Source organism: Pangasianodon hypophthalmus, chromosome 17, assembly GCF_027358585.1.
Source record: "Pangasianodon hypophthalmus isolate fPanHyp1 chromosome 17, fPanHyp1.pri, whole genome shotgun sequence".
NCBI classification, from domain to species: Eukaryota; Metazoa; Chordata; class Actinopteri; order Siluriformes; family Pangasiidae; genus Pangasianodon; species Pangasianodon hypophthalmus.
The window spans coordinates 17,251,608-17,279,443 of record NC_069726.1 but is presented as its reverse complement, the minus strand read 5'-3'; the positions used below and the strand labels follow the sequence as shown (position 1 = coordinate 17,279,443).

At 38.3% G+C, this 27,836-nt stretch overlaps 1 protein-coding gene across 1 annotated transcript; it reads left to right on the top strand.

Annotated features, from left to right (window-relative positions):
- Positions 1-44: 44 nt before the first annotated feature.
- Positions 45-27,836, top strand: cdc42se2 (CDC42 small effector 2). The gene is made up of 5 exons (XM_026942728.3): positions 45-342; positions 17,345-17,644; positions 24,379-24,480; positions 25,364-25,481; positions 25,638-27,836. Exons 2-4 carry the CDS (start codon positions 17,591-17,593, stop codon positions 25,463-25,465), a joined length of 258 nt encoding a protein of 85 aa, XP_026798529.1. The 5' UTR covers positions 45-342; positions 17,345-17,590; the 3' UTR covers positions 25,466-25,481; positions 25,638-27,836.

The window sequence follows — 27,836 nt, the reverse complement described above, 5'->3', positions numbered from 1 at the left end:
GCGCTGATTTCACATTTTGTCTTAACGGCACACCTCCTCCATAGCGTTGATGGGAGTGTTTAGCCATAGCAACTCCTTTCTGTTTTGCCCGGCTGCAGTCATTTATTGCTGAGGTCGGTCCTGAAGAGACGTGTTTTTTGTCTCCGGGTCGTGTGGACTCCCGGTCCTCGTGTCCTCGTGTCCTCGTGCTGCCGGGTGTCTGGGCTCGTGTCGGGTAGGGTGGAGAAATCAGTGCACGTAACTGTTCAGTACAGCATGTGCAGGTGAAATCTCAGAGCCTGTGTGTAGAGGACAGAAGCCAGTCGGGGACAGCTTCGTGTGATCGAGGAACCGTCCACATCGGTAAGGCACTGCTTTATTTCCCTCCTCTCAGAAGAATGCAGATGTGAGTGCACGAGGATGTGCCTGTTTGGCAGGGTAGGGGCTCATTCCAGGGTTGGAGTAACGTTTTAATTCTAAGCATCCAATCGTTTGCAGTATTGTTAGTCGTGTTTTTCACGAGCGCCTTGGTATAGATTTGGTGTAGATTTGGTGTAGATTGGTGTAAGGACGCTATTCTTGCACCTGATCTTTTATTTCTGTCATGCAGATGAATTTTCTGTAACATACAGAAGAAATCCCCTGCAGGCCTTCTGCTTTGCAGTCAAGACATATACATGCTTTGTGCCATTCCTGTTCAGAGCAATATGAGAAAGAGCAGCCACATATATGGATTACTGCACCAAAATAATAATTCAAAATCATGTTTTGACACGAAATAGCCACGTATGAGTGAATACAGTATTTGGTCCAGGTTTAGTTGGCACATCCTGATCCTAAATGAATTCACCTGTTCTGTTTTTGATATATATACATACACACACACACACACACACACACACATATATATATATATATATATATATATATATATATATATATATATATATATACATATGTGTGTGTGTGTATATATATGTAAACACATATGTATAGATGTAAGAGGATTAATCTCATTTGAACATATGCACATTTCTTAAATCACCAGTAAGATAGATAATAGAAAGCTAATGTCCTGTCTCAGATGGTCGTTGTGTGCCTTTTCTATTAAAGCATGTATACCTGTTCCAATGCATGGCACATTTTCTGCTACAATGATCAAGCCATTAGATGATCAGAATGATGAAACATTATTGAAGACAGCTATTAATATGAGTTGAGGAAATAACAAGGATAAGTGATTTATACATTATCAGTGGACATGATGGATGTCGCTGATTATTTATTCATTCATCTTCAGTAACAACTTTATACTGGTCAGGGTTGCAGTGAATTCAGAGTCTGTCCTGGAAACGTTGGGCATGAAGCGGGAATACACCTTGGATTGGATGCCAGTCCATTGCAGGACACCATACACACACGTTGACACTTTATTTTCCCCTCTGTTCCACCTGAATGGTTTATTCATAAAACATGTTTAGCTCTGTTATTAATTCTATGTCTCCAGAGCCCATGATGAATAGAGATCCAGCTTGTTTTCTGTAGGTCCGTTGAGTCATTTATGAGTTGGACGGAAAGTCTAGAAATCTCCAAGCCGTCAAGCTGCACAGTATTTTTTCCCATAATGCAGTAGTGTACTTTCAGTGCACCTTTGGTACTCAATCCTTTCAAACTACATGTAGTAAAAACTTCTCAGTATGATTATCTGGTACGACCAATTTGTCCAGTTTTCACTATATTACGGTATATATGTAGTCCTAACATATTTGACGTACATGCTACCTTGTTTTCCTGTTGTAGCTTATCTACACCAGTATAGCATGATAGAATGGGGATAACAATCTTAGATTTTCTTTGTGTTTTTAGATTTTTCTGTCATAGTGGTATACCTTCATTTCTTACTTCCACCACATTTTTTTTGTTGGATGGGAAAATATGACAGGAAAATGTTAAAATTATGTTCCTTGGCCTTTTATGCAAAGACTCACAACTTTCCTATTTTACATGTCTTGACGAGCAGTGTGAACTTTACACTTGTCACTAAATATGCACTCTGTATTTGAATGGTAGTAGATGCCAGCATAAACAAATGGTCACCTTCAGTGGTTGACAGGACCAATTTGGGTTGTCTAAAAGCAATGCAGATGTAACAAATTTTTGTGGTATTTAGAAACATAGGCTAACCAATGGTCATGATGTTTGATTTAAAAAAATGTACTCTTGTTGCTGCATGTGCATTAATAAACTGAACAGTTATCACCATATTAGCTTAACCGAGTGAGGTCATATCTGGATCAGAATTCTGAGACGTGGCGCCTCAGGGTGCCTCTGCTATAGAACTGAACAGTTGTTCACATTTACGAATGCTAAACATATTAACTACTTAGATTCTATCTGTGAAAGGCATCAATAACTTATATATATTATATATTAATATATATACACACACACACACACACACACATACATATACATATAGATATTCATATGTATGTATATGTGTGTGTGTGAGAGACTGTGGCTGTAACCTGTGGCTATGTAACCGGTGCTTAACTTTTAAATGTCATAGGAGGCTTTCTAGCAGCTAGACAATACCATATACCAGCTATCAGCAGACAGTCTCCTGAAATATCTTCCTCCAATGTGACACATAATTAAAGTGATATTATGCAATAGCATCTTGTTACTACAATCTTTAAGAAGAACAACAGGTCAAAAATGTCTTTGCTGAAGACCTTCTCAACATGGTTATATTATGTCAGTGTAAAGGAAATGTCTTTTTATGCCATTGAGTGCATTAGAGGTCTTATTTACACACTGTGAGTATTCCAAGAAACACATGAGAAGCACTCAAACCCTTTTTTTTTTTTTTTTACATGGCCATAGTGATGTAGGTAACCACTTTCTACACATGACTCGTGTTATGTTGTCAAGCACTGGGTTTTACTTAAACCTGCAAGGCTCTCTGTAACCCTCTAATCTAATTTAGACCCCATATGTTTCCCTTTAAGAGATCTTTCCATGTTCAAGACATCTACGCTCTGTAACAGTCAGAGATTCTGCGTGTAAATGTATCTTGTAACTTGTCCCCTACTTTGTGGCACTGCAGTTTTCATTTCATTTTGGCAGCCCATGTTCATGTAAAGCATATGTTTACAATTTCAGCCTCATCAGAAACTAGGTGACATTTCTGAGAAAAAAACTGAAGTTTTTCTTTTCCCAGGCACCACTGAGACTATTCTCAAGAAACATCCACAACTAAGTGACTGTAAGCAGAACTGTATAATGTGTGTACTCTAATGTCCCAGCTACAGCTGAGAAACATACATTTTATGCCCCAGTTGATGTGCTTTCAGTCACTTTCATAAAGTGCTGTACTTTCCCAAGACTATTCATTACAAACGGAGTGTGATGTGTGTTTTATATAACTACCTTGAGAGTGACTGAGAACAGGCTTATGAGGAAGTGTTTTAAACTCTAAAGCCCCACATCTGGAAACCTACACTTGTTATATTGGCCTGGAACAACACCCAGAGAATTACGTATTCACACCCTGTCCATCAAATGAGTCAAAACCCTGACCTCAGTCCTTTTGGCATGTGTACACTGTAACATAACTGAACTTTGTATCAAGAGCCATATAGTCTATAATGGGTGGCAGCACACACAGTCCATGATGGTGCACTGCCTATTATCCATTTTAAGTACAGGTTTAGGTTGACATGAAGCAGAGTTGGTGAAATAGAGAAGCATAATCCAGTTCGTGGGAACTGGAATAAACAGAATGAAGTGGTTGTTGTTCCAGGTAGACTCCCAAAAGACAAAAATATGTATTCGTGTATTTCTGTATTCTATCATGGTTCATAATAAGGAATTGGCTAACGCTTTCTATGCGACCCATATTCATAAATCATTGCTGTGCTTATAGTAGTTTTGCTTTTTATAAACTATATTATAATTAATGTGTTAATGTTATAATTGCTAATAAATAATGTAAAATAAATATTACAGTTCTTTTATAATTATTCACAGGTTGTTATTAGTTATAAAGGTGGTGTGATACACCATATGATGTTATACTGAATAGTGACACTTGTGTTACAACATGATTATAAGTTATTAAGGAATTTTTTTTTTTATAGCACATCATTAGAGCTTTATGTGTTTATAAAAGAGTTTATAAAAAAATACTTATAAGGAATCATTACCAAATTACAAAAATGTGTATAATGTTATAATGATTTATGAATATGGGCTTCATAGAAAGTGTCACCAGGAATAAATTACCGTAATACCAAGTGTAATTTGGTCTTTGACCCAGTGAATTTAGTAAATAAATTGCTCAACATTATAGTGTAGACTTGTAGTATGTAGTGAAGTCTAGCAAGCCTAAGTATAGAACTAAAAATATAAGAGCCTTATCCAGCTATTCTCGTAATTTCTTTGTCTCAGTGAGACTTTAAGCAAAAATGGGAAGCGTAGACAAAAACAACTACTTACATTGTCAAAAAGATGCAGTAGTCACTTCCCATTACTGAGCTCAACATCACATAACCCGCCACTTACTGGCAACACGTTTGGTTTCCCTGTTAATGCATTCCTCACTTAATGAAGATTTGCTTGTCAGGTCAAGCTAAGCTGAATCTGCAGATAGTTGGAATACCTCTTTTTAATGAAACTGCATTGAGACATATGCTTTGCTACATGATTGGTCCAGTCTCCTGTTGACTTAGTACTCTGTCATGATGCCTAGGGCCCTGTAATGACTTTACGTATAGTAATGATTTTATTACGCCAGTGATGGAGTCATGGTGCTGCTCAGTTTCACTGGAAAGATGATAGCATAATCTGCTTTGTACAAGAGTGCCCAGCTCTGATCTACTGCCCAGCCAAGTTTGGTGTTTCCACTGCTCGAACATGCCTGAACCTGGTCATTAACTCTAATGGATCTGATGTGTTTGAACATGAACCTCAATATTGGGTGTATCCCCAACACTGGTGTGTGATAGAGTTCTTATTAGAGCAAACTGTAACTAATAAAGTCATCTGGCAAAACATTAAAAAGTATGTCTGGGACTATGCACAGAAGAGTTACATGCAGAGAATGTCATGTCTGCTTTTAGTCATTATGATTATGATTTAGTTATTATGAAGCTACCTAGAGGATTGGAGCATTTTTTTGAGAAGTGCTGAAATTAAAAAGGGCATTTCATATGTGAAGTGTCATTCTGAAGTCAGGGATGGGCAAATCATAAATTGATTATGATAAATTCAACTGGGCAATTCATTGTCAGAGCCCAGTCATGTGTTTTGGTTGCCCAGAAACCTAATTGACTAGGCTAAGTGGTAGCTAACATAATGTTATAACATATGACGAGTTAGCTAGTTAAGCGCATTGATACAGTCTAAAAGTAACGAATGAGTTTATGTTTATTATCCTCTTCTATGAAAGTTTCTAATTTTCAAGAAAATCTCAGCAGATTGTTGCCGACTGTTTCACAAGGTGAATGCCTGTAGTAAGCAGGAGCGTTATAAGGCGGCTTTGCTTCAAAATTTATTATGCTCAGTATGGTCGGTGTTTACACATACCTTTTTGTTCCTGATTTTGAAAAGATTGTCTGTCAGGTTTTTTCCCCCTTTTTTGGTTGTTAAACCTTAAAAACGTGGGTGTCCGGGGTACTGGTTTGTCAACCCCTAAAAATAAAATTGAAACCCATTGATCTAGTATTAATCGTTCCATGATCTAGTATTTTAGAGATGTAATATTTTGCAAAATATTACATCTCAAAAAAATTCTGCTTAAAAAGTTCTTGAAAATCCAAGAATTTCAAATTGGAGGCATCTGTATAAAACTTGCACCCTGAATATCCCAAATGATAACTAATAGACTAATTAGCTATTAGAAAGATAGGTCCACCTCAGCTAGCTAGACCTGACAGAGAGCAGAGGTTCACTAGAAAAATATGACCTCTAGCTTTATTGCAGATTGCTCACTTTTTTCAAGGCATCATTTGAAAGTTATATTTGTAACCTACTTGGTGTTTGTTGCCAGTTTTACAGTGTATGAGAATATATGAGCATCAGAAAATAACTGGCCAGAACCTTTCTTTGAATGCATTTTATTGACTGTTGAACTAATGCAAATGTGATTTTGCACCCTACCTTTAATGTCAACTATCTGCCACTGATGGTATTTGGTAAGGGAAAATCCCCAGCAGCACTATTGCATGCTGCAGCAATGCAAACCTTTGTCTTTGGTGGTACTTGTGGCAAAAGCAGCACCTCATGCAAGCTCCATGGTCGGAAAAAAAATGCATGAAGCTGTTCTTGTTTTTCTTTGAAGCCCAAAGATTGACATATCTTTATGTAGTGTTCTGTGAACATCTCAGAGCCAGGCACCATTTCATCATTTATCATGATAGTATCCACAGTACATCATGATAATGTGCAAACTGGCATGGCGTTGCATTTATTTGGACTTTATCTTTGTCTGGAGAATAGGACTATAATCTTAGAAGACATTAGAATAGGACTATAGCCTAATATTAGAATATTATCACTGTCCTTATGGAGGAGACTGGAGATGCTTTCTGTAACACCTTCTGTCTCTTGACAAAGATATGGAATTTGATAATGGTGAGAGGAAATGTAGGTCAGAGAGAGCGGTAGGTTCAAAGCATATTTTGTTCTTTTAGTCAGTGTACATCAGGTTTTAAGTGCCTTCATAGACCACATTCACTTTCGTCTTTCAAAGGCATTGAAGTCACATAACGAAAGGAGATTATAGTGGTTAGAAAAACCTTCTGGCCATTCTTGCTTCATGAGTACACCATATTTTATGTACTATCATAGGTTTGGCTTTTTGTAAGCATTACTAGAGCCATCTTTGCATTCTGTAAAAAACAAACACTTTGATGTGAACACTGATAGCTTAAATAACAAGCATAGTGTATAGAGGACACATTAGAGGAATTATGCAAGATAACTGAGCGTAGGTTGCTTTTGCTGATTGAGTGTCAGAGGCAATGCGCCACATTTCAAAACAATTTGGTACGCTAATTCTGGTACGAAAATGGTTAGATGTGTGACACTACAAGGGTTTTCTTCTTAACACAGATCAAACATGTATTTTAGGATTTGATGCAAAAAGCTCCTGACTCCTTGAGCTTTAGTGGTCTTTGTCCCTAACAATTGAGCACTGTCCTAAACAATGTTTTTTTTATTGTTTTCCCTGCTGCCTTTACTTATGATAATGAATTCTGATAAGAAAGTTTAAACACATGTACTTTCAGTCATGTGGTTATGAGTTCACCTGAATTCAGGAACAAGATTAGATCTTAACAGAAAATTCCAAAACAAGATTGTGTAAATGCTAATCTGCCTGGTCTTTCGAACAGAAACAATCACACGCCACATTCATTTTCTATACACTTCAGTTTACATTAGTACAAGGACTTGTAATGTAAACACTACAATGAAGCATGAAAACTAAAGGAAATAAATAACAGAACAACCCATTATGCCTACAACTAAAATTTGTGGAGGTCCAATCACTTTGTCGCAGCTCACTTTTAGTAAGCACTTTATCCTGGTCAGGGTTGTGGTGAATCTGGTGTCTGCCCCAGCAACACTGTGCATGAGGCAGAAATACACCCTGGATGGAATAAACTCATATATTCTCACATATAAGGTCTAGCTACTACTAGCAACCAACATGTCTGAAAGGTAGCAACAGGTACCTTTCAATGTTGGACCATTTGGGATTAGTTCATGGCTATAAATAACACATTAGGCATTTATAAGACATTTAAAGTGTTTATGCTTTGTTTCACAGTGGTGCTTTTGTGTTACCAATTTTCACTAGCTATATGGACTTTGAAAAGGTGGGATACATGCTTTGACATTGAAGTGGCGAATCAACTCAAATTTCTATGTCCAATCGTCTTTAAACCTTCTGTGCTTGTTGTGGACACAAGCCATAATGTCACTTCACAAATTAGACAAGAGAGGTTATGTCTGAACTTCCTTCAGCTAGATAATTTACATAAATGCACATGGTTGGCAACAGAGGATCTGCTAAGGAAGTCAGATAACTCTTCAGATAACTGGAGTCACTGAATTTGTCCATACGTTGACTGGTTTTGTTCAGGTGCAGTACTTTGCCGTGTCTGCAACCAGACCACAGCTCATCAGTTCACAACCCCTGCCTTATAAGATATATATCTACGTAGTTTGGGATAAAAGATGTCTCCTTCCATTTATCTAATTGACCCTAAGTGTTTAATAAGCCCTGTATGTGTGTGAGAATAACTTTGAAGTTACACTTTCTCTGCCTGTTTCAATACTTATGACATGGACACTCCCATAATACTTAGTAGAAAGCGGGTCAGAAGTGCCAGTGATCCAGAATTTTGTATTAACTCATTGAAACTGTGTGAAAGTGAATGATAGGAGGAAACCCAGAGGCTTGTACTGACCATGGAGGTGTCCACCTTCCCAGCAAGGCTTGTAGAGTTCCATGGAAAAATGGGCCTTATATCTGTCACACACTGTATTTCCTTGACCTCGGAAGTTTACACACTCCTTTTCCTTAGGATTGTGTAGAGTCTTATCTGCTTGCTAACTAGCTAGCTGAAAGCTTAGTGTGCTGATAATGTCCAAATAGCCTATAGTAGTTCTTATTAAAAAATATTAATTTGAGCAATGTTGTGGGGCTGTAGTTTGGTTTAAGTGAAAATCAGCCTCTGTTTATTTTAGTGACTAAGCAAACTACTAAGCAAAATTGGGTAGCCTTTTTGAGCCTTGTTGCTGTGTAGAATTTTTTGTGTGTTTAATATCTGTATATAGAGAGACTTCTGATATCTCACAAAGTTTCAGTGAACCCTGTGCATCATTGTAAACTTTTACACATAATGCACGTAGAGATGGACTTGTTGAGACATGCCACATAAAGTCATCACTTTGGCTGTATTCATCTGCATGTATTTATATACACCCTGTGACTCCATCGTCTTGTGATTGCGCTCCCAAACATTAGCAGCTTGTCTGGAGTGGTGCTGCTGACCCAAAGAAGTATGACATCATCATAGTGGCCCCTGGCATGATAAGTGGAGAGATTTTGGAATGCGTCCCAGCTGCCTTCCTACTATATCACACACAAATGAGGCAGCTCTAGCGTGACTTCTGGAATGGCTCGGCTGTGATGTGATGTGGGTTCTCTTGTAACAATAAGCAAAACTATGTGAGGTATAAAATGAACTGAGAAGTGTCATGTTTCATCTTGTAAGCTTGTGTTCTTGGGGAACTGTGCCTTTATGCTGTTGTGATGTTTATTCAGTTGTTTTCATGTGCCACTTCCCTGTCTGGCTCAAATCAGCTGACTTTCTTGAGGAAGCTGAGTGTAAGTTACACATGGAGGCTGCAGGATTTGTGCTGTATGTGCATACTAAACATGGCTTTTCTGCAGAAATGACCTTGTCTAGGCATATGCTTGGTTTTAATCTCTGTGTTCAAAATGCAAAATGACAAACAGGTCTATTCCATGCTATTTTAGCACTTCATCCATTGTGGAACAATATTGTTTGCTGACATTGTTATAGATCTTACATAAGCACACAGTTATGCTTTACCTAATAAAAGTGAAAGATCAAAACATACTCCTCCAACTAAAGTAGGGGTTGTCCAAGGCACATTTAATGCAACTGTATATAGTCTAATAAAATCATATTATTTTTTCTTTAATCTGGCACAAGATATGTATAAGTCTGTCATCATAAACTTTATTTGGTGAGAGGTTTTCCATCTACTCTGTCTCTCCCTACATCTTCTGTTCTTTCCTTCCTTCCTCGTTTCTTTTGTTCTCTTTCTCTCTGTGTTTCCCTGTGTACTTTCTGGCACTCTGCCTACAATAGGAATGTAATCTAACCCTTTGATTATGACTTATTTGTGGATTAGTTTAGTGATTAACCTTTAAATGATTAGACAGATATTTGCTGTGGATTATAGGGCAGTGATACTGGCCAAAAGGATATGAAGTGAAAATGGGAAAAGAGATCTCTAAAATGGGAACAGCACCCATGTAAGATGTAGGGTAATAAAACAAAACCATGTGAGTAATGGGGGAAAAAAAAAGAAAAAAGTTGTGTGAAGCTCAACTCAAGTTTCTGATATGAACAGAACATAGATGTAGAATCAGAGTGCTCCATATTCTGGCAGGCTCAGTTAATAGCATGTATGAGGAAGAGCTCTGAAGACACCACAGATGGCCAGGCTTCTTTTGCGTAATGAGTTCTATACTGGTACACTGCCCCCTTCCAGTGTGGCTGAACGTGCCAAGGCATCATCTTTGCCAGATGCAGTGGGGTACTTAGAGAGATTCATGAATGTTTAAGACTGGCTTTGTTAAAAAAAATTGTATGGCAGCCTTCAGACTGTGCTTCTGCATGTACACTAATGCTTAGTAAAGCAGAACTTAAGCAGAAAATTATTGACCACCATCTGATAGTCATGAGAATCAAGAAAGGAGAAAGGACACTAATGCTTAGTGAAGCAGAACTTCAGCAGAAAACTGTTGAACTCAACATCAGTTTGAACTGCACAATTTTTGCTCAAAAACGGAACATTTTCAATGTTTCCATGCTTGCAAGACACCTGACACAATTCATAAAGGACTAAGATCAGGAACGATTGAAGTAGAGAAACGTTTAAATCCAAAAGTATTGGTTCTTAGGTTTTATGGTGTGCGATTGTTTTTCTGTAATCCAAGGTTCTAGTACACAATAAATTACTGACTGTATGCTTCTTAACTCCTTAAAGCCATGGTTATTATCTGTTGCGTAACCACTTGATGCAAGAAGATAATCTTGTGAAAGATTAGAGATATTACGCCTGTGCCATATGGTCATCGTATGTTCCCAACAGTGCAGCATGTGCAAAGTGCTGTATCTGCAATAAAGCTGCTATCAAGGTTTGGAGATCATAATTGACTCTTGTATGAATAATGATAAAGCTATTCCAAACTATTTCAAGAAACAGCATGGCAGTGAACTTTTGAAAGCCCTAAAAAGGAGTTGTTTTAGTATGTACTTAATTGCAACATTAAAGAGACATTTGTGTCTACAATTTTTGACTTCCATGTCCTGAGAAAATGCCTGTTCTGTTGGAATGGAGGAGCCCAATCTTAGTCATGCCAGAATTAAAACGTTATGAGCTCAAAATCCACTCAGGAATGTTAGTTATTGTAGGAATCTTCTTCTCTGTGCTTGCAGCCTGCTTTTTGAGTGAGCTTCTGCTTATGTACCTATGAAAAAGCTAATTATCATTCAGTAAGTAACTTGGAGGCCTTTTATCACCTATTCTTTGTTGTTTCATCACTGTCTTGTTCTTTATGTATAGTGACTGCAGAAACTTTTGCAAAGTTTAAGATCTCCTTCACCAAAACTTGCAACAGTCACAATGTGTGTGTCATTTGTATGGAAATTGTGAGTCGAGCCCACTGTTAAACTCATTTTAAGAGACAGAAAGAGAAAGAGAGAGTGAGAGACAGAAGGAGGGGGAATTGGGAATGGGGGTCTATTGTGATCTCTTACAATCATACAAACCCCCTTCCTCAGTGGTTAGTGGCTGCTGTGGCAACAAGGGCTTTGATGGAAGAATTGAGGGCTGTCCTCCAGCAACAAGGCGGGCAATTGTTTCAGCAAAGGAGGCTGGCAAAATGAGGATCTGAGTTTGCTTCTGTCGCACAGAAACCATTGTGTCTGATCAGGTAATTTTGTTGAGTTGTAATGTGCTGTCTTGCACAGTGTATAAGATTTGGTGGATGCTTCAGCTGAACAGCATGGCTCTGAAGGTTTACTTTTTCTCCTCCATATTAAAAATTCTGTGCATAGCTTGAATTCAGCAAGGGATAGATGTACTGTATAGTTTTAAAAGGGATAAATCAAAATACACTTTATTTACTATCAAGAAAAGATATTAATCTGTAATGTGCTTATATGATGCTGTATTATAAAAGATTGTTATAATTATAAATTATAATTACAAAAGTTTTGTTATAATTTGTGTGTTCCCAGAATTTAAATTCCTGGCACAGCAAGCTGGAATTGAAATGCAGTAATTATATACTGATATATGTGTAACAAACTCATGGTTACATTAAGTGTGGTGTGCTGGCGAATGATGAGGGGAAGGGGGCGGGGCTGGAGGCAGGTCTTAGTTCAGGAGCAGGCAGCAGCTTTGCGTGGAAAGGGTTGGTGATGGAACGAGTGAATGCCACTTGGCCACTGATCCGTAACTGAGTGAGGGACAAAGGCCTCCCGCAGAGTGAAGGGCACTCGGAGCCTGACACTTCATAGTGCTCTCACACAACCTGCTGCGTTACACTTCTGTTTCAGCTGTGGAGGGTAAGTAATGATCGTATTGTTTTGCATCTGTAACGTTTTGCAGCATTTTGTTTTTTTTTTGTATTCGTTTGGTCTTTAAGTGTTCACTGTGGTTCACCACTAAAGGGGTTTTCTCTTTGGACATCTCTGAGGCATCTGTTCTGACATCCAGGCCAGGAAAACTATCCTTTTTCCTCCTCCATCAGGGTCAATTAAGCACCAGTCCTATCAGTTGTGTGTCATGGATCGGTTGGCCATTCATACTCGAAGCTATGAACCATACCTCTCCTCTTCCATTCCTGCATGGCTAATGAATGCTTTCTTGGGTGTCTTTTATGAGCTGATGGAAAGGGACTGTGTATACAATGCTTAGAGTAATGGATCTTTTTGTCAGTTGGGTTCTTTGTTTATTCCTGAGCATCTGCTGGTGGGAAGTTATCTAAACCTATGATAAGAATCTTTACTTGGTTCCTAAGATCATGTGGTTTTGCTTGACTATGATTGTTATACAGACTAAAGTACTATAAAATTGGATAAGATTTCTGGACAAATGTCTGTTAAATAATGTTGCCAGAGGGTGATTTGCACAGGAAAAATATATCTGTGTAAGTCTCAGAGATGTGACTGTCTTCATGATATTGTGTATGCATGGTTGTCAAACTAAACATTCCAGGCATACTGTGTAGACCTCATTTTAATATAAACTGATTGTTTAGATCTTTTTTATGTAAACGCTTATTGTAGGGCACATAGCTGTGCAGTTTGCACTTGATGATTATTAGTTCACATGCCCATAACATGTTTATACTCTGTACCTGTGCTGGGAACTCAATAACTTACCTAAAACCCCTGAAGCATCTTTTCTCTGACAAGTTCTCTTAGATGTTGAAAATATTTTATTGTCCTGCATTTTAAACTTGGCCGGTATTTGGTTTTGTTTTGGTTTTGGCAGGAGACAGTAGAAAAGAGCGCCTCCTGGTATGTCTTCATACTGACAAAAAAGGCAAAACCTCTTTTTTTCAACAGGACATTACAGAATCTTTACCAACATGGCAATACAGATGGACTATACTGTATATTACCTGCAGTTATTTCTACTTGTCATTTTGTAGAAGCTAAAATATGGCTTAATCCTTCCAGTGCATGAGTTATTTTTGTGCATGTACAAAAAATTACTGACATGAAGGATTCAGGCTTGACTAAAATCCTATAGATTCTCCAGTAATAATAACCATACCCCCCACCCCCCCCCCCCCCCCCCACCCCCCCCCAATTAAAACTAGTCCATTCCAAATCAGGCTTAAGATGGTATGTTTGCTAAATCCTTTAATTCAGCAGTTAATTTTTTGTTTGATTATCTATTTGCTGGGGCTCTTGGGGACATATTTCTGTTGGCTCTGACAAGCTAAACCTTCATTAGCTGCTCGTGTTGGTTTAGGGTTAAGCACAGCATTCTGGGAGCCCAGTTCTTCTCTCATACTCATCCAAAGCTTTAATTTCTGAACTGCAGGCGTACTTTTCGTAGATTATTCCAGGATGAAAGTTAAAAAGAGAGGGGTATCAAACACAGGCACATCAGTGAAGGAATCAAAGAAGCCGGAAACGGACAGATAATTTTAGCAAAAGAGGATGGAGTTCAGGCAGCTTCAGAACTCATTTACATACATATTTGGCCCACATGTCTGAGGCTGAGCTCTGTCCACAAAGCCTCTCTTCTAAGGCCAGGATGTGAGATTTGACTGCACAGGGCGGTTTTTAGTTGGATGAATGGCACATTTGACGCCTTGTATTAGTAGATAGGAAAGGAAGGGCTTGATTTCAGTTAAGCCATATTTTGAATATAGTGTCTTTGAATGTAGCGTGTGTATTGTAGATAAATAAATAACTATTGAGTTATGTTCATTTTCCAGTTATTTTAAACTGCACTATATCAAAGTGAGTAAAGCAGCTACTGTATAGAGAGTGTGAATGACATGACATACTGTCACTCCCTGAATGTCCACTGGCGCACTGGTACTTTTCGGTTGGTTTGGTAGAATATTTAGTTATAATACTTATGCTGTGCTTCAAATCCTCCTTAGACTAGCATTTTTGTGGTAAATGTTAAAGCTTGTACACTCTGTGATGACTCATGCTACTTTCCTCTCTCTTAAGTCATAATTCCCATGTGGAAGCTTGCCACTTGAGAACTCTGCTTAAGTTCGTCAGTCAAACCCTTACCACATAGTTCATGTTTCACACAGCAGTTTGGTTACATTGTATGATTCAGAACTGCTTACATCTTGCAAGCGGCACGCCCAGAAACATGTCAACGGGATGTCTCTGGGTGTGGACAGCAGTAGATCACGTATTGGCACAGTAAGTGACTACGGTTATCCACTTGCTCACTGAGACAAGCCCTGAGACCCTCTGACAGAGAGACAGAAACAAATGACACCTCCACTTTCAGACTCAGCAGAATAGAATTCAGAAACGTTCATTCATTCATCTTCAGTAACCACTTTATCCTGGTCACAGTAGATCCAGAGCCTATCCCAGGAACACTAGGTGTAAGGTGGAAATACACCCTGAATGGGACCTCAGTCCATCCCAGGGCACTATGAACATACACTCATATACTCATTCACACTTTGGCCAATTTAAATTAGCCAATCCAACTATGGCATTTGTTTTGGAAGGGAAACTGTAGAACCTGAGGGAAACCCACATAGACACAGAGAGAACTTACAAAACTCCACATAGCACAAGCTCAGTATCGACCCAGGGACCCTGGAACAATGGCCACTGTGCCGCCCCCGCAGTGTCATTTTTAACCCTTTTTTTCATATGGGGCAGGTGTGTGACGCACCTGCTTTGGGTTTGAAAAAGCACTTTGCTTAGTGAAAGGACATTTTAATGAGGGTGAATGAAAGTTTCAGCTCTTGAGTAGCCTGCATGTGGATGTGTATTGCAGTAATTAAACCTTCCACTGACCTGTGTGCAGCATGCGGGGTTAATGGCTGGAACCTGGCGCTCTGAGCAATAATGACTACCACATACCACAATGACTTTTCTGAGTGGAGAGCAGGGTTCTGCTACACACTCCTCATTTGTAGCCAGCGTGAGAATGGAGGAGTGAAAAGGCCTGCTGGGGTGGGTTAGGCCACTCTTATCTCTGGCCTGCACACGTCAAAGAAAGGCAGCCTGTCAGCTCCAGTGGCAGCTTGGCTTTATTTTCCCAGAGCAAAAAGTCCTGACTTTAAGTAAGAGAAAATGAAGCAACCTGAAAGAAGAACTGGATAGTATTGATGCACTTTCTCTGACAGTGTACTGCCATTTTCCCAGGGGTCTGTACTTGCTTTTGGTTATGTGGTTAATATCTTTAACCATAGCACTCTTGTTGAATTCTTAAATCAGAAGGTGTGAATTAATTTTCTATAACACCACAGCTCTAACAGTAGTTCTGGCTGTAACATAACTTATAGGTTTATATCAGTGCACTCAGTCTAATATGTTATTGTTTCCATAGTAACAGCTCATTCACAGGAATTTGTATGGAGGCTGTGCCACATAATCTAAAACTAATAATAGAAGGATTTAAAAATATTTAACACAAAAATAATATAATCATTCATATGGTGAAATTTTCTGTTAGGATATATTTATTTAACATTTATGGAAGAATTCTCTAGTGTCAGCGCTTTGTAACTGTCGGTCAGTTTTCTGTCAGGAGAGAGTCTTCAGAACTTTGCGCTTTCTGTTTTCTCAGTAACATGATAAGCTGCTGACAAACTAACTTGTTTCTTGGATGTTCCAAAACATTAACTATAACTATAAATGGTTTAAAAATTTTATGTTTCAAAATCGTAATTGTTGGCCAATAGCTGTGGTGTAAGAGGCTTAACATGTGTGTGTTATTACTTAATTATAGCAGTGTAAAACACAGCGTTAAGATACCTCGTATCTACATTCATTGGTACACCAATAGAGATTAACTATATAGGTAAACTTTGTATTTTACATTCACTTATTTGACTGAGACAGGCTCTGGGACTAACCTGCAGCAGCTTTGGTTGTGCTAAAGATTTGAACTCATGACCTTCCGATCACTAGCCCAAAACCTTAACCACAGAGCCACCATTTACCCGTAGGTAGAAGTGGCTAAGTCCTCTGTGATGCACATTTCAGTCCTCATACATTAATGGAAAGGGACCACCAGCGACCAGATATTATTTGGATGGTAGAACATTCTTCTCTGCATAACATTGACACTGACATGGTAGTGACATGGAAGTGTGAGTGGTGCTTATGTGAGTGTATGAGGCAGAGGCACAGTAGCATTACTCCGATTTTAAACACATCAGTCTCACTGGTGGCTTGAGAAACTGCTCTCCATCCTCCATCCAATCCAAGCCAACATCAGTCCTGTGGTCAGAAACTGACCACTGGTGTATGTATAATCATTAAGAGTTGAATGTATTTATTTGAACCTAATTGTCCCGGCATCAGTGTCATTTGTTTATCATGGCCTTTAGTTAATGAGGAACCGAAACAAGGCAATAATCCAATGTCTTTTTTTAAGCTGGTCCAATGCAGCTGGCTCAATGCAGACTCTGTGCTTAGTGCATGTGTCTGTTATGGCCCAAATCCAGCAAGTTCTAAATGGCCCGCTGTTGGCCCTGAATAAGCTCCTGTTTTCCAGCGGACCAGCCTCTTGGTGTTTCGTGTGAACATGCATATTAGTATAATTGCACACTGAACAACAACAACACTAATTAATTTTCCCTTGAAGCAGGAGACATAACCAGCTCCTAATTAACACTGGTGATGTGACAAAGTGAAACCAGAAGATAGCATTCTCTGGTCAAGTGCTGTCTCAACAGTCTGTACAGTTTATCTGTTACATCTATGCTGTTTTTTGCATCTATATACAGTATGCACATGTGTACACATCTGTGTGAGTCTGTAACTATAAACTATTCATGTTTCCCTCTTTTGTGTTTCAGGTCTGAGGGATTGCTCATCGAAGCACACCAAAGACAGTCTCTCCCTGTGGGTGTGTGTATGTGTTTCTCTCAGGATCTGCTTCGTCTGAGAAAACCATCTACATCCAGCACCTCCAACTAAGAAATATCATCAATATCCACTGAGCCAGGCCTGTTGAGCCCGGCGTGCTCTTTTCTGACTCTTCCCTTGGCCCCCTTCACACCCTCTGCAGACGCTGGCACGGCAGCACTTTAGGACTGCTAATCATGAGTGAATTCTGGTTGTGCTTCAACTGCTGTATCGCTGAGCAGCCACAGCCGGTAAGCCACTCGTGCTTCGTCTCCAGAGACGCATTCATACCACAGGAAACAGGAAGTGCTCGCTGGTTATTGAGCAGCACCTGTGCAGACCTAGCACAAGGTTCCTATTCACGCAACTATACATAAGAATAAGCTGTGTGTGTATACTGCTGCTGTTGTTTACTGCTGAAGGAAATATGTGCAGGTTTCATCGTGACCAAGTGGTTTTTTTTTCCATCATTGTAGTATTATTCCTGGCTGAGGTCATAACTCTGTCTGTAATGCTACCCCCACACCTCCCAAGAGCTTGAGACTTCAGGTCCCAATTTGTCTCCACTTACCTCCAAGACTGATAAGATTCATATAAAAAGCCTTGCATGCTTCTGCATTCAGAGCACTTCTAAAATAACACGATTTACTAGTTCTCCTAATGAGAGCATTGTAATTTTCAGTTATCCCTAGTCTTTATTTCTATGCATTTTGAGGAAGATAGGTATGATTTGGATTTGTGCACTGATTTGGAGCACTGTTTTAGTTGTTAAGAACTTTTGCTCTGCAGTTTACATATGTGTGACAGTCTGACATGTTAAACCTGGACTGACATGTCTATAAGATAGACTGTAGTCTACACTGCATTTGGCATTGAACGTATCTAACAGTAGAAAGTTTAGGTTTCTGAGCAACAGTCAGATTTGGCTGTAATCTACAGTTACACGGGTGTCTGATTGTACTAGTAGGTACTATAACTGCATATAACTTTTAATGTGGTTTTAGATTACTGTTTAACATCTAATTCAATTTCCATACTACTTTGTTTAAATTAAATATATAAAATAATTTAGCATACAGATGAATGGGATGAGATTGGATGATGTCCAGGGGTTTGGGCAATTCCTGGTCTGAAGTGTTCCAGGTCTAGGCGGTGTACATCTCCATGTTACTCCTCCTGTCTGGTGCTCCGTATTTAGTGACTGCTGGGAGGAGATGAGTTATGTCGTTCAAGGCCTTTTATGGCCAAAACATGTGAGGAATCTGAAGGGTTCACTGGCTCTCACCATAATCAACACCGATGAGCAAAAAACTTGGCACCCCTACACTGAAATACCCAAATCAAATGACTTTATACTTTATATCAAGAATAATTAACCTATGAAGCCCTTTTTTTTAATTTGCAAGTGGTGCCATAGGATCAGCCAACATAAACTGGTGGTATTGATCTGCTCTTGAAAAGATACTTTTACCTCCAAATTATTGTGTAGTAGCCAAGCAAAATGTATCCAAATATTGGTTAAATGTTCAACTTGTGTGGAAATATTCAATCTTTGGTGGGAAAGTTACTTTTTTAGTTTAACAGACATTTTTAAAATGAAAATATAAATCAAATACAGTGATTTGGGATGAGATTCATAATAATGTGAATTTTCAGCACTGTGATTTTGTTTTTTTTTTTGCTCATTTTAATCAATTTGTTTATATTTCTTGATAGTTTCTAGCATATATCTTGTCATATAATTTCAGAAATCACAGGCAAATGTCTGGTATTACTTAACAATTTGACACAAGTATGTCATGATTTCAGCATGCTTCATGGTCATAAGCTTGCATTACGTGATATCTACTTTAGCCTCGGAGGTAAATGGAATTGGAAACATTTTTTCCTGAGTCATTTTTTTAACTTTTCTAACTCGCATGTCACAGGAAGGCACAGTGAATCATCATTTATAGACCTTCTATAAGAACACTGGCAAGATGAACAGTCTCACATAGCATATAGACAGGATAGTCTGACTTTAATACCATTTAGAGCATAGGCTGTGCTTTATCTAGCTAGTGAAAGCTTGCAAGAAAACTAACAGTCTTAAATAACAGCCTTGCCTTGTACCTGCTGTACTTAGGTAATCATTATTGGCAGTGAAAGCTGGGTGTGGAATTTCCCCATTGACTTTGCCTAGTAGTTTTCCAATGGCCTATTGTCACAGTTGAATACAAGAGCAGTAATATAGGACAATGTGCTCCAGGAAGTTGGGCTATTAAAAACGCAGTGCCTAAATTATTAATGCAAATCAGTGCATCACAGACTAGCTGTGAGTTTTCCCCTCATCTTAATTTTCAGTATTATTTTGGAATATGATGTTCCTTAAATTAGGTCACCGTTTGCCTCAAGACAACTGTGTGTGTGTGCATGTGTGAGTGTGTCCTAGTTTAGACCTGTCATCTACTGTTGGATAAGCACTGACGTTGAGACCTAAATTAATTAACATGGTGCAGAGATCACACACAATATGTGATGAGAGGAACTGCATGCTGTCTTCTTGAAATGTAAATGTAGCTCCTCATATTTCTTTGGAATAATAAGGCATAGTTTTTTTTTTTTTTTTTTTTTTTTTTTTTTTTTTTACTATGCAGTCGGAAGTCAGACCTTCAAGATAGGTAAGAGATGGGAAGTCCGTTGTAAATCATAATTCCATGGATGTCTGGACCATGGATATGTCTGCTTAAAAGAAAGAAAAAGATCGAATCAATACGTGCATCACCGTTGCATTTATCTACTAGGCATTTAACCTTACAGTATACCACAGCACTGTAGAATTCATTATTCTGATTTATTTAGTATTGTTTTAATTTTTTTAACAGCAGCTCTGACAGTATTGCTGACCGCAATTCACAAAAGTTTATTTTAATGTAATACATTATTGTTTCTGTAGTTAAAACCTATTCCCCAGGACTAGCATGTTGGATGCACCACATAATTTAAGACTAATTCTAAATAGATTTTAAAAACACATTGTTATTTAATTAATTTAATAAATTTAATATAAAAATTATGGAAGGAGTCTCCAGTGTTAGCACTTTGCCATTGTGAAATTCTGTCACATACGTTGCTTCAAAGTCAGTGCTTATTTTCATTTTATATGTGTGTGTAAGTAATAAGTAATTTCATATTTTTAAATTTCAGTTTATGCTTTGATTTTATTTGTACCCACTTGAGATGCTTTAGGTTAGTTTGGAAAATGAAGTGAAAAAGTGGGGCAGAAAGAGTGCCTTATTGGCAGTCAGGTGTGAAGCTGACATAATTAACATTTGTCAGCTTGAAATGTAAACTGACTCTGACCTAGAATTTCTTTTAAAATCGTTTACTTTATAATGACCCAAAAGAGACCTTAAGGCTGTTCTGTGTAGAGCAGTTTAGACAGATGGTTTGCACTAACATTATAGTTGTATTGCGTCTTGGAACTTTATGAGCTCACCTTAACTTTTTTCTCATAAAGTAACAGTAAGTTTCAGGGTTGTTGTCGTTTTTGCCAAAGCGTCATTGAATTGAATCAGCCAGAATTATTGCTCTATGTGTATGGGCTGCACCTGCAGTCAGTCATAAGTATGTACTAGGATGCAGTAAGTGTGTGACAGACCTACGTCTGGATCATTTCCTCTGCGGTGGTTGACCACAGACATGTAGATGATCAGGCAGAAATATGACTCGTTCTCTGCGCTCCTCTAAGTTGCCCCCTTCCTCACTGCGGTAAAAGGCCTTTGATATTCAGTGCACATAAATTGCAGTTGTTTAGTAATCAAGATTAATCAGAGCCGACAGCAGTTTTCAGTTTCTCCTCCGTCCATTTGTTCAGGCTTTTGAAACATGCTTCATGTGTGGCCTATTTTTTAAGCATAATTCAGTGTTCAAAACTAGTAAATTGTGTCGAGCTTTGAAATTAGTCGGTGTCCTGAATACACTACTAATTAGTCAGAGTACATTAATAACTTGTATGTCCATTAGTCATGTACAAATATTAGTATATTAATATTCCATGTCATGATAATGACCGCAATATTTCACAGCTAATGATATCACATGATGTAAAGAATAAAACATGATGAGTTGATGATCAGATCTTTGTGGAACAGGAATCCACAGGACAGCTGTAGTTTAAGTTAAAGGTGGTTAAAAAGCTAACCTTTTCAATGTCTGTGGAGTGCCGAAGGACTGATGGGAGCGCTTGGGGGTGTGTGGTGATTGCAGTGTAATTGCATGCAGTGAGGCAGCACTGTATCTGGTTACATTCCGTTGAATGGGTCAAAGGAGCCAGACATTGGTTTATTCACTGGGCAGGTGGGTAGACCTCTGTCTGAGGAATGGACATGGTGTTTGATATTGTAGCTTTTAAGGAATGATTAAAGATTATTCTGGTTGCAACCACAGGAAGTGTTCAACACATACAAAATCTCAAGACCTGTGACACTGGCCACAGGGACTTAAGGTCAGCAACTTTGCACTCGCATGCAGTTGTAAGGGTAGGCTGTTTCCATGGGTGCATAACAACCTGGATTTCCACCACAAATCTGTTCAGCGAACCATGAAGTTTGACGCCAACATCCTAAGCCAAAAAGTCTTGGAATATTTTTTTTACCACCAAAACAATAAGAGCAGTATAAAATGCGTAAAAATATAGAGTTATGAAAAAGGGTCTCTGGCAACGAGTGCTTGATAGGGCTCAGTTGGACTTGTTGGACGTGTTGTTTTTTATACTGGAGATGTCAGAGGGGTTCTGCAAATGTCAGTGCCTTTACGAACTGATTCATTGTGCGGTTGTGTGCCACATACAAAAGTTAATAGGATAAAATTCAGTTTGACAAGGACTGGATTGTTGGGGGATGTAACAGGCTCACAATGGCTATGCTGGTTTAGACTTGTTTCCTCTGAAGTTCCCCTTTTAGAGCTGTTTGAATTCCTGCCATTGTATAAGTGAATCAGCTTCCTCACCGATGAAGTAGCCATGTGAGAGTCACAGTCACATTACAGGGTGTGCTGTGATCTTGTATGTTTTCTCCATCCTTCCTTGTAGAGGCTGAGAATTTAGTCTTGGTATTGCAAAATGTTTGAAAATGTGATGTACTCTGTAGGTGTGAGTGGGTGTGTCATGTGCTATCACATGCTCAAATGTCAGCTATGGTTCGGGGTCAGTCTTTTTTTGGTTTTGTGTGGTTTTCCTTTGAATGTGTCCTCATGAATGAATCAGCAAATGCTCAGCACCCAGCAGACGCAATTTTCCAGGTACACGTTGACATTTTTGTCCACCGCTCATCTCATCATGAAATGTTTTGCCCTCTCTGTTTTCTTCAAAAACTGGGCTAATGATGCATGATACTTTTTCAATTACTATACAGTGTGAGCGAGTCTAACGGCTTCCCTGAGCAGAGGAAGTTTGACCCGCACTTCACCCCGGCAGCAGGCCAGATTGGCACGTTGCAAGTTGGTCCTTATAGTTAAATCTGTGCTTATTTGGAGGCCTGTACATGAACTAAAAACGGATTTGGCACAGTTTATTTTTTTAAATATGTTTTTATTAAGGGGAAGTCAGGGGGTCCTGTAGTTAGTGAGGGATCGAGGCCAGCTTTGGAGAATAGCCTTTAGGTGCTTTCGGTTTTCAAATGTCTATAGTGCTGGATGAAAACAAATAACGAGCTGTTTGTAAGTTCCAGTTTGGCACTGATGTAGTGCCTGGCTTATTCAGTTTTGAGTGATTGATGTAGCTCATCTTTAAAAAGCAATAACTCATAATTCCACATACAATGCTAACAAAAAAAAAATCCCAGCTGAATGATGTGAAATAAATACCATGTCACAATATTGGATAGATGTCACAACATTTCAATGGGACGTGATATGAATCACAATATATAGGTTTGCTAAAAGACTGCCACTGTTGAATTTAAAAAGAGGTAAGTTCGATAACACTTTATTTACTGAAAAAAATAGAATATTTAACACTGAAAAGAAGTATTTTTTAAATTAATTCTGTAATTAAGAGTATATCGTGGCATAACTTATCCTGATATCAATAGTATATTGTCATATTGACCATTCCTAATGTAACTGGCTACAGATTTGGATAGAAGACTGTTAACACAAAAATTAACAAATGCAGAAATGGCTTAGCTAAAATCTTTAGACTCTCCCTTGAAAACTAGCTAAAACTATACTAAATTTTAAAAAGAAGCAGAAAGTCCAATACAGTTGTACTGCATTTAGAACTCAGAAAGATTCTGTTGCTTGTTGGAAGATGCAGCTGCCGTTTCAGGTCTAGTGAAGTGTAAAATGCCATCGCCTCACCCACTATTGGGTCGTCATAGCAACTGCTACACGGGTTGTGAGCAGCAGCTGACTGGTGATTGAGTAGCAGAAGGAAAAAAAGCTTCTGCTGATGCTGAGGGAAGTGCTCACTCACATCAAGCCACAAGTGTTGACTTTTAATCTGCTGAAGTCTCGGAGGCAAAGCCCACACTGAATGCCTCTAACTATGCATTAGCTATAAAGAGCTGTGATATTTAAACTCATAGCTATACATTACATGAGTGTGATTTTACAAGGCATGATTGTGCAAGGCTCACATGTCCTCTATTAATTTAAAAGGTCAGTCAGTTTCCATAAAAAAAGAAGCCTCAGCACTAATTGTACCCGTTGTCCTATTAAGTGTAAGCATAACAATCACATACTCGTAGTTTTCTGATTTGCTAACAATTTTTGTCCAATGGGAAAGACTGCGACACCATTTGACAAGTTTCTGTGTCCTTTCTATGTGTAATGTACTCCATGTTTGTGTTAAGTTAAATTAATAATTGATCCAAATGTTTTCTCCAGCAGGTTGTGCTAAGGAGCGATTGCAGATCAGAAACAGAAGCACAGCAGAAGCTTTGGCTAATAAGGTGCTGCTTATCTTAGACTATTTTTGATGCCGTGTTTTCTGTTTCCTCTGCAGAAGCGGCGGAGGCGCATTGACAGGAGTATGATCGGTGAGCCCACAAACTTCGTCCACACAGCCCATGTGGGATCTGGAGATCTGTTCAGCGGCATGGACTCTGTAAGCTAACTGACCTTGTTCTGATTGACCAAGTTTTATCAATAATCTACAAAACAGTTACTTAGATTGCTAGTTTATCTTTAATTACGCAGAATCCAATGCATGTTTCTTTTTTTTTTTGTAAAATGTCTTCATAGTAAAAACACACAGAATGTTTGAGTAGCAGTTTCTTAAATCTGAAATCAATATTAGTAAGTAGTGGCATGAAACAATAATCAAGTAATGTTTAAAATAAGAATAAAAAAGAAGAATTACACTTTAGATTTAGAATTACATTTACATGTTCATGAACGCCAGTCAATCTTAAATTACCAAGCGTGTTAACAGTACAGCTCATTTACATTTGGTGATGCACAAAACTCCATAAACGTCAAAGCTCACTGAGCTGAAATCGACAAAATGACAACTAAACACTGAAAGAGTGCCTCCTAAAAGTGATTTGTGCGAAATCTTCCAATAATGCAGCTCAACCACAGCAGTCCGTCAGCTACCACAGACTCTAACAGCTCCTCTTTCTATAAGGCACCATTTCTCTTGTCCTAATTGAATGGCTAGTCTTAATTTATGGATTTATTTTGTATTGCTTTTTTTTTTCAAGTCATTAATATGAAATTGAGATAAATAAGCTATTTAAACTTGACAGTGTAATCCTTATGTAAAATTGCAGTAACTTGGGACAGTTATTCAGTTTGAAGCCAAACATATACGTAAATTTCCAAACTAATTGGATTCTCATGAATATCATATTTCTTGTGTAACTGCGCTTGCCAGTCATTTAGGTGTTCATATCCAGGTTGATAAATGAGGTCCATTATAATTATGTACCTATAAAATAGTTCAATAGGTCATTGGTCATTTACTAATTATTTGCCATTTTTTATAGGTGAACTCAATTCAGAACCAAATGCAGTCAAAGGGGGGATACGGGCGTGAGACCATCCCCATCAATGTGCAGATGCAACTGGTAGACACAAAAGCAGGATAATCCCTAACTTGAAGAAGTGAGTCATTTTTTTTAAAACGCTAATTTAATGATTGAATAATGAAAACTACCTTTGCATAGGACACAACAGCTTCACATGATTGTTTGACCACATTTTGACAACCTCTGAGACAAAGACAAAGACAACCTCTGCTCATTATTTCTTTCCCCCTAGGCTTCCACTGCATCAGTGTATCCATTTCGACGCTTTCCATAGCCTCCCAGCACCCCTTTTTCTCACCAAGCAAACACACGGACCATCATGCACTTCATGGGAATGAGGATGTCCATGGCTGTCAGTATCCTCGCCACCCTCATAATGGACGCTTGCATGCCCTGTCATCGACAGCCTAGCAGTGCATGGTGTAACCTGGCAATTTGTCTGTGGTTTGAACAGCTCATTTTCTCAAAACTCATACATGAAGGTCTGGAACCTCCAAGTACAAACTTTGTAGTTTCATTTTATTTTCTTTTTTCCTTCACAGACTTTTTGAGTTTAAAACCTGGTGCAAAAAACGCCAACGATGTTCATATAAAATGTCACTAGCTCTGGTCATGCGATGCCAAAATGCTCATTTTGATGGAATGATGACACACTTCTGAGAAGAAGTACCATTTTTTTGACTGAGGCTCAAATGAATGCTGTTTTGTAAGAAGTGTGATTGTTCCTTTGCTGTTTACGTCATTTCAGATTTCATTCCTTTTATCTTTGTTTTTCTTTGCGGTAAAATATGATTAAAGCAACAATAACTGATGCTGAAATGCACAACTGACATTTCACTCACCACACTGCTGTAAATGTTTTACCATAAACTTGATATGAAGATGCTCAAGCTATAATTGTTTGTTGTACAGTCAACGTGGAAAACCGACAATGTCGTCAATGTCCTAATGCTTTAAGCTGATATGGCAACAATATTTATGAGATTGTGGAAGACCTTGAAATTGGGGCCAATTCGCTCTCCCTGTTGTACTTGCAGTCTTTTGGGAAATATATTGTAACCTCTTAGATAATGCTTTAGCGAACAAATGCCTAAAATCTGCCATTTATAGTTTAAACTATTACTCTCAAAATCTGGGGTTTGAGAGACTGATGTTTTAAATAGTTATAAAACTAAATTTTGTATTAAATTGCACTAATTTTTCAAATGCATAATGAACATCAAGAATTCTGGGAAATGGGAAGTGTAGCTTGTTAAAATACAGTAGATAACTTATATGAGTCAGTTTGTTCAGGCTTCTCTCATTAATTGCCTCAGAAAATACTGAAAGTAATCAATTTTAGAAATAAGATAAGTTTTGACTGTCATTATTCAAGTCACGTATTTATGAATTTGTAAATCAAAACCTCAGTTTGGAGTGAAAGCAGTTTTGGTATATCAGTGCCAGGCCCAAGAAAGTTAAATGAGATAAAAGGCCATACAGTATAATGTGTGAACTCACAGCTGAATGTCCAATTGTCGTTTTCTCAAGTGCTTTCTGTTTGTATATACTGTGTATTTTGTGTGCCACAACCTGAACTATGCTAATTTATTTTTCCTTATTCCTTCTGTGTGACTCCTCCCAGCAACCACCCCCCCAGACCCCATCAAGTATTTAATGTCATGTCTTATAAATTTATCGCATTATCGTGTTGTCAAAATGAAGAATTTTGGCAGAGTTTGTTAGTTTAGAGCTGGACAAAGTGAAATGTTTTCCTGGTGCTCTAAATGAGTTGAGGTTAAAGAATCAACAGCCACCTGTGATGTATACAGAGGTGCCAACATCTACAGTTTAGCTTAGCATTTACGATTTTTGACCCATTGAAAACTGAAAATGACGCTTTTCTGCTTTCTGAGATAAAGCAGCTATAAAACCAAAACAAATCACTTGGCAGAAAAGTCAATTCAGGGGAAAGGACGAAATATGTGATGTGTAACATGAGAGATGGGGAAAATGATGCGGGACAGGAAAGGGCAAAGATCACTTAGATCTTTTAGATCTTATGTGAATTTGTGAACCAGTAGAAAACATGCAGAGCTTCGGTCTCTTTGGTTGGCAAAAACACAGGGCTTTCTCTCTACTCGGATTTTCTTTTAACATTGTTGGCACCTCTGTTCTGTATAAAAAATGTTAACCAGTGAAGACATTAATGATCAAGTTCACACAAAATTTTGAGCATTTTGGCTACAGTGGTGTAATTGGCATGCATTAGAATTGCAATGACCCTCAGCCTCTGTTCACCAGATGGATTTCATCATCAGGGATTTCAAGAAGCTATTGTTTTAGATGCCAGAGCACATTTTTATACATTTAACGCTTGTTATTTTGCATTCTATGTTGGCTTGTACATTACCAAATGTGTTCACTTGAAATAAATATTTTTTCCATGTTA

Bases quoted from the DNA above. Each gene is read 5' to 3' on its own strand.
- cdc42se2 (XM_026942728.3), top strand. From the start codon at position 17,591: ATGAGTGAATTCTGGTTGTGCTTCAACTGCTGTATCGCTGAGCAGCCA. The intron at 17,645-24,378 runs GTAAGCCACTCG...TTTCCTCTGCAG, and splicing joins TCGCTGAGCAGCCACAGCCG to AAGCGGCGGAGGCGCATTGA. The intron at 24,481-25,363 runs GTAAGCTAACTG...CATTTTTTATAG, and splicing joins TGTTCAGCGGCATGGACTCT to GTGAACTCAATTCAGAACCA.